Raw genomic sequence first — 12,365 nt, forward strand, 5'->3', positions numbered from 1 at the left:
GTGCCCTTCGTCATCCGCGTGTCGTTTTGTTGGCGCGAAAAAAAGATTCGCGGAACGAACAAATGGGATCGATAAATTTCAACGGGGAGCCATTAATCGCGGAAACGATCTTCAAAGAAGACTACAAACGAGCTTGACGCTTTCTCGTCATACACTCGATTTCGTTTTTTTTTTCTCCCTATCAGATGATTATTCGTTAATATTAAATTGTATTATTTGGTTTTCTGAAAACTTTTATCTTTTTAACGATTTTACGAAACTTTTGATTATTTCTCATTATTATTATATTTGTCAATCAAAATATGTCTATATCTTTATTGCCAGAATGAAGAATGAAGGGAGTAAAAGATTGCGAGCGAAGTAATAAGTCTATTAAACTTTTAAAACCAAGTTGTATTACAGATACACGGTACAGACATTCGTATGAAAATGTACATGTGAGTCTCGATTCACATATGTCGAATTCTCTGTTTTATTTCGGTGTTAATCTTGATTTATCTTTGTTGCAGGTGCAAGCCACCGATCCCGATTGCGGTGTAAACGCAATGGTCAATTATACTCTGGCTGGCGGTCGAGTGGAGAACGAACAGCTCCTGGTGCGCAGTGATACGGGAGATATTTGTATCCGGTCGCCGCTAGACAGAGAAACAGTACCTTATCTGGAGCTGCCTGTCATTGCCACTGATAGAGGTTTGTGTTATTTTCTTTCTAGAATCCGATTATTAAATCATATATCTTAAAAAAGGACTTGCATGTGATTTTAATAAATAAATAGCCACAACTGCTTAATGTCGAACTAAGAAATCAGTATTTGCAGATGTTTCTTTAAAGAAAATATTTTGATCTATCAACTGTCTTAGATAGGATCATTAATTTTTAAATGATTTAAAGATATGTAAGTTGACAGGTGGTATGCTCAGAAAGAATTTTAATTTTATAATTATACTTTCTATTAACATATGTAGTAATTAATTTACATTACTTATATTAGAGATAGAGGAATGTAAAAGTAATGAATTTTGAGCATTCTTTTTATTTTCTTTTCCCAGAACAAGATTTTAAAGAAAACTATACTTAAAATTTTGTGCTTACTCCTATTTAATGATTAATATTATTTGATTTGATTACCTTTTTTTTTCATTTATATAACTTAAATAACGTTAATGATTTATTTTTAGAGTTGATAGCTCAAAATATTTTTCTTAAAGGAACAAAATATCTGCAGATACCGATCTCTTTGTTTGACATTATGTAATCGCAATCGTGAAGTTTTACCTTCGGAACTTGTATCTAAACGCTTAACAACCTTAGCCATTGTAATTCGAGACGATCACAACCGTTGCGATAATTCGGCTCGATCGCGAAAGATCTCTCACGCCATCGAGATCTCTCGTTCTGACGACGTAGGGACAATACCTGGCTCCGTTATTCGCGCGCAAGCCTTGTGTATGCGCACGAGCGTTGATAAGGGTAGAGACAAGTAGAAACAAGTGGAAACGGCAACATATGGAGACACACGCGCAGAAACTCGCGGCTCAGAAAACGGGAAGAGAAACAAAGCGGCGACGTGGTGCGAAGAGGAGAAAACCAACCGGCTATCGGCCCGTCGAGATCTAGTAGCTCTGTAATAGGGTATATGATTTATGTCGACAGTAGGCTCCCTGGCCATTTTCAACGCGGCGGCTCGCGGTCGCCTTATGGGAAAGGACAACGACTGAAGGTCCATTGATCCATCGTAAGGCTACCGTGCGACCAACGGCTATTGCATTTACCAATCTGGCGACTCTAAGGAGAAGAGGGCGAGAAGATGGTGGAATAGCATCCAAGAAGGAAAATGTTAACCGGTGGTTAAGAAATGAAAAAAATCGAATATGCCATTGCTATTGTCGGCGTTATGCCGTTTTGCAAACAGGAATGAATACATTCTTGCGTAATTGTCGCTCGTTATCGATATACGATTGTTTACCGTGCAACAGTAGCATGGCGACACTATCCGACGGACAATAGAATCGGCCGGATATGACGATATACAGGAGCGACTGTGAATACCATCGCTGTAGATCGCATTACTGATGAGCACCAGCATGATGTGATTTATACCATCTGCTGACGAATGATGCAAACACAATGCGATGATTATCTCAGTAAGAAACCGAAAAACAGAAGGAAACGATATTAAACAAAGTACCATTTAAGATTATAATGTGAATACAACTATTAGAAAATAAAGGTCTTAAACGATCAAACTGGATCTATAGCTTCAATAATTCAGTGTAAATCATAATCAATCCTACAAACTGCGCGCAGAATTTAATTTTCAATCTTGAACTCCTGCATAGTAAAAAAATATTTTGTTTATGTTAGAAATAGTTCACTCAAGTTCTTGTTAAAATTTTTTTATAAATTGTATATCGAATTTCTAGTATATTTGAATGTTAATTTAACATGATTTTATTTGAATATTCTGTTGAATTGATATCCGACATTTCTTTGAGTTAAAACACAATTTCTAACAAATAATATAAAAATGAATAAAATGTATTAATTTAACAAATATTAATTTTAATGAAGAAATATAGGATTACTTACAGATTATATCAGTCTTATATTTTTTAAATTATTATTTGTTAAATTTTTACATAATATTTATGTTATTTTCTAATACATTCATGTTAAATTCACAAAGACTTGAGTGGACCATTTGAGAATGTGAAATGTGTTAAATTTAACACAAATTTTCCAACTGTATAACAGAACTAAAGTATATCAGGAAATTAAAGGAAGGAAGAAAACATTTCTATAGACTATTCCGCCGCAGAACGGAAGTGACAGTTCGTGTGATAATAAATAAATCTCATCTCCCCACGAAGTGTATGTGTACAATCGTGCGCACTTGGGTATATTACATCTCAGCCAAAGACTCCGGCGCGGAAATGATTACAAATACCTTCCGGCAATTCGCACGTCCTCACGCGCTTCCTCATGCCGCCGCGCAGCCTGAGACTCATTAATCCTCCTCATCGCTTCTTATTTTTATCCCGGCGATTAATTCTTATTGCCCGCCAGTAATTCGCGCGGAGAAAATCATTTTGGTACAACGGCAGTAAAGCGAATCGCGAGCCATCGTGACCACGCGGGCCAGGTGCACATGATTTATACCACCTGTTGACGGTCGTTCTGATGACGACGATGACGACGATGACGACGACGACGATGACGATGACAACGAGAAGTCTTCTACGTTGCGGTAGTTTCGCTGCTGCTAGGAGGTGCAAAGAAGTGCCGTATATCGTCGTCGATGTTTATCGGCGGGAAACGCGAACGATAACTAAACCATAGAGGTTTTATCGCGCTAATAGCGGTGGCTAACGCCGTGCGCGTTCACGGCGATAATTATTACCTGCGCGCTCAGCATCGAGGCGGAGATCTGTGAAAGGCATCTTGCTTGTATACGGATTTTCTCGTGTGAGTTATTTTGCTCGACTGCAAAAGCGGATGCGGGATCAATCCTAGACTCAAGATCTTTCAAGATCTGCTGGATAATCACTTGGATGAATAATAAATTTAGAACTATATTCTGCTAATTGTTGTTGTCAGCTAGATTAAAAGATTAATAGATAAAAATTTTCCATTTTCTTGCGATTTAAATCCGAGAACGAGTGAGTACTATTTCAGTCGATTTAATCTTGTTGCTATAAAATTATAGAGGAAATAATATTGTAAATATATAATCATAATCGTGTTTTAAAAATGTTCTCTCAACGCATTTGCTATGCGTTGTGATTATAGCGATATCATCCGGCACGTACATCCGAACTGGATTTTCTATCAGCACACGGCCTTTGAAGCTGTGGAATCTCCACTCGGCATCGATATGCGAGCGATATCTTACAAATGTAATTTCCACGTTAATCTCTCAGCGAAGTCTTTCGTATAGTTTTTCTGTTGTGATGAGAATATTCCTCCATCCAATCGATCTTATCGCTCATTTGCGATTCATATTATCGTGTTGGAAAAGTATCCAAGCCTTTTCCTTCTCAGATTATTAATATTCTTATAAAAATATTTTATGCTTATTAGCATAAAAATTATCAAATTACTTATCAATTTAATAGTTTCTTTCCATTTACATAAAAACTTAGATAATTCTTATTTATGACGTCATAACTTAGTTAGTGAATATGCGTTCTTTTTCATTCTGATAAGTGAGATTCAACTTAGTTTTTGCCTACAATCTACACAACTAAGTCTTGTTAACTCATTAAAAGTGAGATTATAAATCTGTATCGTTACGCGGTAATTTTGTCATCAAAGCAAGTACATGGAGAGAATTTTCTTTTAAAATTTTAAAATTACTCTAAAAATATGGTAATTGTGTACAATACAATATTTTAAAGATTTTTATCATGCACTTCAAAAATTGATCAAACTTATTTTATACTTTATAGTAATTTTATTAATGAGAGAGATTTACATTATTAAAATTCTTTGAAATATAATGTTGTCCCACGGCATATTTTCAAGGTAAATTCTAAGAAAAAATTCTCTCCGTGTAGTGATGTTATTAAAAAATACATAACATAAACTTAGAATCACTTGTGTGAAAATGGAAAGCAACTAAGTGAAAGATAAGTGATATTATTACTTTGATTCTGTTCAATTTATTGTACGTTTCAAGAAAAAGGTTTCAACTCATGGTTTGCAGAATCAGATATAAATTTGTACAGAAATATTTAAGTTAAGATCCAATATCTTTGAATATAGAATTAGAGCTTTTCCTTTTTTCGAAATCTCGATAACGCAGTATATAGATATGGTAAAGGAACGTACGTTTCGGAGCTACGCTGGGAGGTGACTTTATTGGCACCGGCGTCATAAATCTTCGGAGGGTTTAACTTCCACCGACTGTCATTGTCCGCGCCGTTCTTGCGCTTATTTATTTCACCCTTTCGACTCCCGCCGTGTTACTGTGCATAATCTTGGATATGTCACTGGTGCGACCTTTCAGTTCGCACTTTGTAGCATATCCCGGAATTAGTGTGCGCGTGCGTTTGCTCACGGTATATTAATGGTACCTCGTCAACCGTAAGGATGTACTTTCGTAAGAGCGAAAGAAACGCATTACGGTTTTACGCGAAGGTATATCTACCACATGATGCATACGATTTAAGGGAAAATCATTTCTCAACCTCTTTTATCAAGATTGTTCTTATATGAAAAAAGAAATTGGGGATACTAAAAAAAAAAAATGATTCTAATTAAACCTGCGGGATGCTAATATTTACGGTTGCGTTTCCGTAATGCGTGGAACTCATTTCCTCGCGTGGCGTAATTTCGCAGTATAAGGTTGAGCACCGCCGCACCTACCGGCCGCATAAATCTCTCGGAGGCCCTTCGTATCCCCCGCTGCATGAATCCCGAAAAGAACTCATCCCGGCGATCGACCGCGTGAAATTAAAAGGGCCGGACTGCAGCGGGCACGAAAATATCAGGCAACGTGCATTAAAATGCCGTTGAACTACCCCAGGAAGTCTGTATCCGTTCGTACCTGGGTGCATTCTCTGTCTTCCGTATCGAACGCGAGAGCGCGTAATCAATTTTTTTACCTCCTAAAGAAAGAAGAAGAAAGGGAAAAAATGCTATAAAGTGCGTCATTTGATCTGTGGGAAACGTTCGTGCCTGACAATTAAGAATTGTCGTTGGGAACTTTTTCGATAAGCTTCATGAATGGACTGTATCCACAATAGACTGAAGATTAATTCTTTTCGATGCCTCGATGTTTCATAAGTCGATCAGAAATTTAAAGAGGTATCTATTATATCTGTATGAAAGGTTTATTTATAATATTATATTTTTTTTTTTATAATATTTTTAATATTATTTTTATTAAAAAACACATTTTTATAATTTATTTACGTTATTATTTTTATTGTTGTACACCAAAATTTGAAAAATAACAATAACAAAAATCTAATTTTTGTATAAAAACTTTAAGCATTCAAAATGACTTAGCAAAGTTGCATTGATTCACTAATTAATTACAAAACATTTAAACAAATAAATATTTTGTTTATTTATTTACAACTAATTTTTGCATTGCAACGTAACTTGATATAAGTCTCTATAAAAAATTGTAGTTTTTATTGTTATTTTATAATATAGTTTCATGTATTTCTATTAGAGCATAAAAAAATATTACTTTTTATTAAAATACTTTTGATCAGATGGTAAATCGTTGCTAAATTTTTTATATTACTTTTGCGATCTAGAATAATAATCTCTAATTTTTTATTATTTGGAAATATCTCACCTCTTTAATCGATAAATATATAAAGGGATTTAAAAGGGATTGAAACATTTACTTCGATGTTTACTCTCTAAATCTGATGTGGATAATCACTAATTACTCAGTGGCACTGATAATCAGTTCAACTAAAAAAGGAGAATATTTGAGCATTAATAACTAAAATACTGATATTTGCATGTTAATTTCAATCTTTCAATACCATATTCATTAAATTTAAACACTAAAACAAGGTTAGTTAAATCACATGATAAAAATTAGTTAGGTTAGAGATCTCATATTAATTCACTGATTACCAATAGCATACTTGGCACTGATATCAGTGATCAGAGATTTAGAGAGTATTTATCTAAATAATATATGCGGGTAATTCACGTACAATTAACCTGTGTCGGTTTGTAATTGACATCCCGTAATTGACCCTTTATTTACGATTAATTTTGTCAAATTTCAAATTCTTTATTTTGATCAGAAGCTTCGTTCTTCTATGTATCGGAGAAGAAGTTGTGGTGGCGTCACAGATCCGGGAGATCGGGGGACCGGCTCTTGACGCATGACTCCAATGACACTCGCACCTATAAATCTCCTCGCGCTCGGAGAGAGCTCCGCTCGGCCGAGTCCATACATTATTGTGAGTTACGGTTGTAAACCGTTTAAACATCGGATTACCCGTTTTACATACTGTCTTTGATATTAACACTTGCGTCGCACATCGCCTAAATCCGAAGCGATCAGGAGCTCGCAATATCCCGTCGTGCCTGATTTCTCATTGCTCGCCAGCATTGCGCTATCATGGAAAATGCGTATAAGGAGATAGAATTTGTAGATAATCTCCGATTTGAAATGGGAGACGATATAGTTTAGCGATATTATAATTGCGGAGAGCTGATAAAGTGTAACTTTCGCAAGCTTAATGCTTGAATTTTGCATCATGGGACAACTAAATATGAAAGTTTATCACGTTTATCATTATCCATGGAAAGCTATGTGCAAGATGCGGAAATACGAGAATAACGTCGTAATCGCTTCTCCTGCAATGGAATAGTCATTATCGCGTGTAGCTTATATTTTCTAAAATTTTTGAAGTGAAATATAATAATTCTAAAGAGTAATGAAGAGTGACAATTGAGCCAGTATTGAGAAAGTGTGGCTCAATTGTCAATTTTTAAGAGTGAAATTTCACTTTTCAGAGTTAGATTCTACTCCAAAGATTTTAGAGAGTAGGTCAGTCGATGTCTCAGGAGCAATTATTCCACAGTGGCCACAAGACTCTAAAAGAGCGCAGTCATTTGGGGGACTCTGTAAGCTTCTCACGTTTGAAATATTATTACGAGCGGCGCATTACCCTCGCGCGCGGGGGTTAAAAGGAGCTCACGTCGACGCACACGTACTCACGTGCGTCCGAATAAAACGAAGAGAGAGGGATGGGATACTGACCGAGGGAAAGGATGTTGAAGGAAGAACGGAAAGAGAGAACGAGATGAAAACACGATGAACGGAGAGAGAGCGAGAGAATCTCCAGCGGCTGATTGGATCCGAGAAAAGGCCACGAGAACGGGACGCTCGTGATTTATGCCGACCGGCTTCGGGCGCGCCGTAGATTCGTTCTCTACGCCGGCTAATACCCCGACATTATTTGGCTCGATAAGAGGATTTCGGCCGGGAATGAAATAAACATAATGCGCTCTCGGCCACGTACCTCTCGCTTCTGCGCATACATCGTGGACCACTCGCGATCACTAGCAAGTATCCAAATTCAACGCTGCTCAACCGCTTGATTCCGATAATTAATTGCAGAGTTTAAATCAAATCCGTAGTGAAAAATCGTTGATGACAGTTGAACATTCAACATTGTTCTTTTTCGTTATCCTAACTTTTACGAAAAGAAATTCACTATTAATTATTATAAAAGATTAGACCTCCAATTCTTAAGTTAAATAACATTTTGTTATTTTTAACTCTCGAGTGTCAATTATTTTAATTCTCTCTCTCAAAACATGTAATTGAAGAAACTACATCTAATCAACTAACTTCTGCTTTCTAAATCTGAATCAATGGATAATCACATCAGTGCTAAATATGTCACTGGTAATCAGTGAATGAAATGTAAGATGATCCCTAGCTGATTTTTATTATGTGATCTAACTAATCTTGTTTTAATGCATAAATTCAATGAATATAGTATTGGAAAATTGAAATTAACATGCAAATATCAGTATTTTAATTATATAATGCTTAAACATTCTTCCTTTTTTAGTTGAACTTCATTGATTATTATCAGTGCCAAGTATGTCACTAGGTAATGACTATCCACTGATTTAAAGAGTGTGATTAAATTATTTATCTTCAATGTAAACAGCGTTTATATCAACATAATTATTCATAAATAATAAACTAAATTTGAGTCAAATTGATACATTTTTTGAATTGTTTATCTCCATTGTTTTAGTTAAATTTATCATTAAAAATAAGTCAAATTGGGTATAATTTAATATTATGAATTTTAATATATTATGAACAGTGCTTTCCGTAACTATTAATTTTATTAATTTTATATCCATAAGACATATATCTAATAATTGAATTCTGTTCGCAGGAGGATTAAGCACGATAGCGATTGTGGGCATTCAGGTAACAGACGTGAACGACAATCGGCCGATTTTCAAGCCACAACGATATAACGTAACCCTGCGCAACGACGATGTGACACGTAGTTCGATTTTGAAGCTGGTGGCGACCGATCTCGATATCTCCGTCTTCGGTCATGTCACCTATCGCATCAACAATGGCAATGAAGACGAAATCTTTCAAATCGATCGTAACACCGGCGAGCTGCACGTGGCGAGGCCGGGTCTACTTTCGCGATTGTCATTGCATCACATCAATGTGACGGCGACTGATGCAGCCGGCTTGAAGAGTATCATCGACGCCGAGGTCAAGGTTACCGTCTCCACCGCGGAGCATAGAATCGCCACGTGTGAGAAACCACGTTACACCGTCTCAGTCAAGGAAAATATTCCGCAGAATTCCGTCGTCAGCGGCGTGAACAGCACCACGACAGCGTCATCCTCGTCAACTGGTAAGTTGATTCGCTTTTATGCCAAACTTTTTCATTGGTCGACCGTTGTGCTTATAATGCATTATCATGTTACGTCACGTGTCGAGCACGTGTCCAGAATACTGCGACCGACGATGAATAATGAAGGTTTCTCCACGCAAATTTTACATTTATAAATACAGCGATTTATTTATATGTCGACATTATTTTGATAATTTTCACATATATTACATGAAAAGAACGATTACTGAAGTATCTAAAAAAAAATAATTTTATTCGATCATAAAATAATTATATGGGAAACTCAGACATGACGAAAACAGCAATGCTGTAAAAAATTTTTTGATATTCCAATCAATTTGAGTGTCCCATGTAATTATTTTATAATCCAACAAAATTATTTTTAGATCGCATCTAGCTAAATTTGTAGACACTTTAGCAAAATCGTGTTCTTTCCCTATATACGTTGTACGTATTTTTATTGTCTTTCACTTGCATTGTATTTACATTGCTTGCACTTGGAAAACTCAAAAGTTATGTTCGCCTAGCGTCATGATATCGAGTCATTTGCGTAAGGGTACTTGCATACCGGAGTTAATCTGGCGGGTCTTCTAAAACGGAGGTACAATCCTCGACCAGCGAATGCCTCGGAAACGTATTCCACGCGCGGCGTTATCGCGTTAGCATAGTCGTGTCACGAGTAAAACGCCGAGGACTCCACGAACGCCTACGTGTGCACGTGGACGTATGCTCAGGCACGATGCGCAACTCTAAAAGCCAAAGCATATCACGCGAATGAAGATACTCTCTGTCTTCCCTTCTCTTTATTTAGAAAAGAGAATCTACCAAAGCGGTAGCGTTACAACAAATGCCCTGATATATTTTCGCATGCTATTTAAAGGAATCTTAAATCTCTCTATTTAAAGGAAAGCACTAAAGATATGGCAATATAAGTAAAAAAAATTCCGTGAGATGAAATCTTCTATTAAGTCTTCCTGATTTCCGATCTATTATAAAATTATGATGATCATACATTCTTTATTGTAAAGCACAGTCCTTTATTTCAGGTAGCTTTTTAAATTTATTTATTTTTTAAAAACTTTCTAATTTTCTCTTTTATTTTAACAATTTTTTTTTTAATTGGCATTCTATGTCTAATGTACTGAGCGAATTTTTATTTTTTACGGAAATAATCAACAAATTTAGTTTTATGCAATATTATGCAGCCCAAACTGAACAAAGCTTCAATAATATCAAATTAATTGTGATTAATTGAAAAGTGACTTTTAATAGTCAAATTTACTATTTGACGTCATTTTGACTGGTATCATGACTGTGTTTTACTTGGGAGTCAAGTATATTAGCAAGAAATTAATACGCGGATTTCTTTCACAAATAAGTTTGGAAATATTTAGAAATAAAGTCCTAAAATTTTCAGGTTTATTTTCTCTAAGAAAATATGGTCATCGTATAATTATGGTAGATCGTAATATCACTGCAAGATGAAATCTAATGAATTTAGAAGGATAGGAGAAAAAGGTTCCGTGTTCGAGCAAAACAGGTGACCGTCGAAAGAAGAAGAGAAATGGGATTCGCGCAGCAGGAGGAGGCTGAGATCGTAGACGACGATGAGGTGGAGGAGATAGAGGTGAAGGAGGATTGAGCATCGGTAAGGTCGCGGACGGGTGGGTGGATTGCTCTGTGCCGATACACCGAGACGTGGGATGGAGAGAAAGGCAGCTGATCGAGGGGGGAGGCAAAGAGAAAGAGAGAGAGAAGAAGTACGTATCCGTGTTTCCACACTGGTGGTACATCCGATGCAAGATACGGCGCGTCACGACCTGCGCTCGCCGCGCCGTATACGCCGATGCGCCGTGTAAACTGTCCCGCACGGTATCGAACAGCACGGCACGGTACGTTATACGCCCGAGAATGCCGAATAGTTTACACGATGGTGCCTTACCGGTGGTCGTATTGTTTGCCTCGGCGTGGCCCGTATATGCAGTCTGTTGCATATCAATGCGCGAGGCTGAGCGACGACGTAAATCTCTCTCTCTCTCTCTCTCTCTCTGTCTCTCTTCCTTTTCTTTTTTTTTGTTTTCTCATCTTCTCTTAACATCATCATTCTTTCTCTTTGGAGGAGCTCCTTGTTCATGGTCTCACTTATTTCCATCATGTATCTATCACTATGATTTGAAACAAGGAAAGGAGAGAGTCTATGAATGTATAAGCCATGCTATCTAAGGTCAAAAACATTCTGATTCTGTGCGATTTTAGCCTAATCTATAATGTACTCTTTCAATTCTTTAAATCTGAATTAGTAGATAATCATTAATTACCAAGTGGCATACTTTGCATTGATAATTCAGTGAAGTTCAACTAAAAAAAGAAAAATGTTTGAATATTATACAACTAAAATATTGAATTTGCATGTTTAATTTCAATCTTCCAATATCATATTCATTAAATTTAAGTATTAAAACAAGGTTAGTTAGATCACACCATAAAGATTAGTTAGAGGTCTCACATTCTGATTCTGATTTGAGTGGCATACTTGGTACTGATATCAGTGATTATTCATTGATTCAAATTTAGAGAAAATGTACGCTTCCTGTTTCTTTGTTCTTGATATAAAAGTTGATGAACTCGAAAGAAATGAAAAATATATATAAATGACAAGAAACACGGTCGTCGATAAAACAATTGCAAAAAGCAAAAAAGATAAAAGATAAAAAACAAGAAGTAAACAGGAAGTAAAAAATTGTAGACAAGAAGTAAACATTGTAGATTAAGCTTTATATTCGTGACAAATTTCTCGTCTTGGCAATCTTCTTCTTCATAAGTCTTTTTTGTAGAAATTTGCGTTTAATCGCAATCGAAAGATTTCTGTCAGATTCTTCATATTTTTGAGAAAAATGCTTACTTTTCAAAATATTTATTAAGGGATCTGAGACTTTTTATACACCCTGTGTGTGTGTATATATATATATATATATATACATA

At 36.1% G+C, this 12,365-nt stretch overlaps 1 protein-coding gene across 1 annotated transcript in view; it reads left to right on the forward strand.

The window, feature by feature from the left end:
- The first annotated feature begins 509 nt into the window (after window positions 1–509).
- Window positions 510–12,365, forward strand: part of LOC108693898 (protein dachsous) — a 72,467-nt gene continuing 60,611 nt past the window's right edge. The window contains exons 1-2 of the mRNA XM_018203096.1: window positions 510–690; window positions 8,901–9,383. Coding sequence (XP_018058585.1) covers window positions 546–690; window positions 8,901–9,383 — 628 coding nt within the window. The 5' untranslated portion in view covers window positions 510–545. The remainder of the gene's footprint in view (window positions 691–8,900; window positions 9,384–12,365) is intronic.

The sequence above is a fragment of the Atta colombica genome, unplaced genomic scaffold (genome assembly GCF_001594045.1).
Source record: "Atta colombica isolate Treedump-2 unplaced genomic scaffold, Acol1.0 scaffold110, whole genome shotgun sequence".
Classification (NCBI taxonomy): Eukaryota; Metazoa; Arthropoda; class Insecta; order Hymenoptera; family Formicidae; genus Atta; species Atta colombica.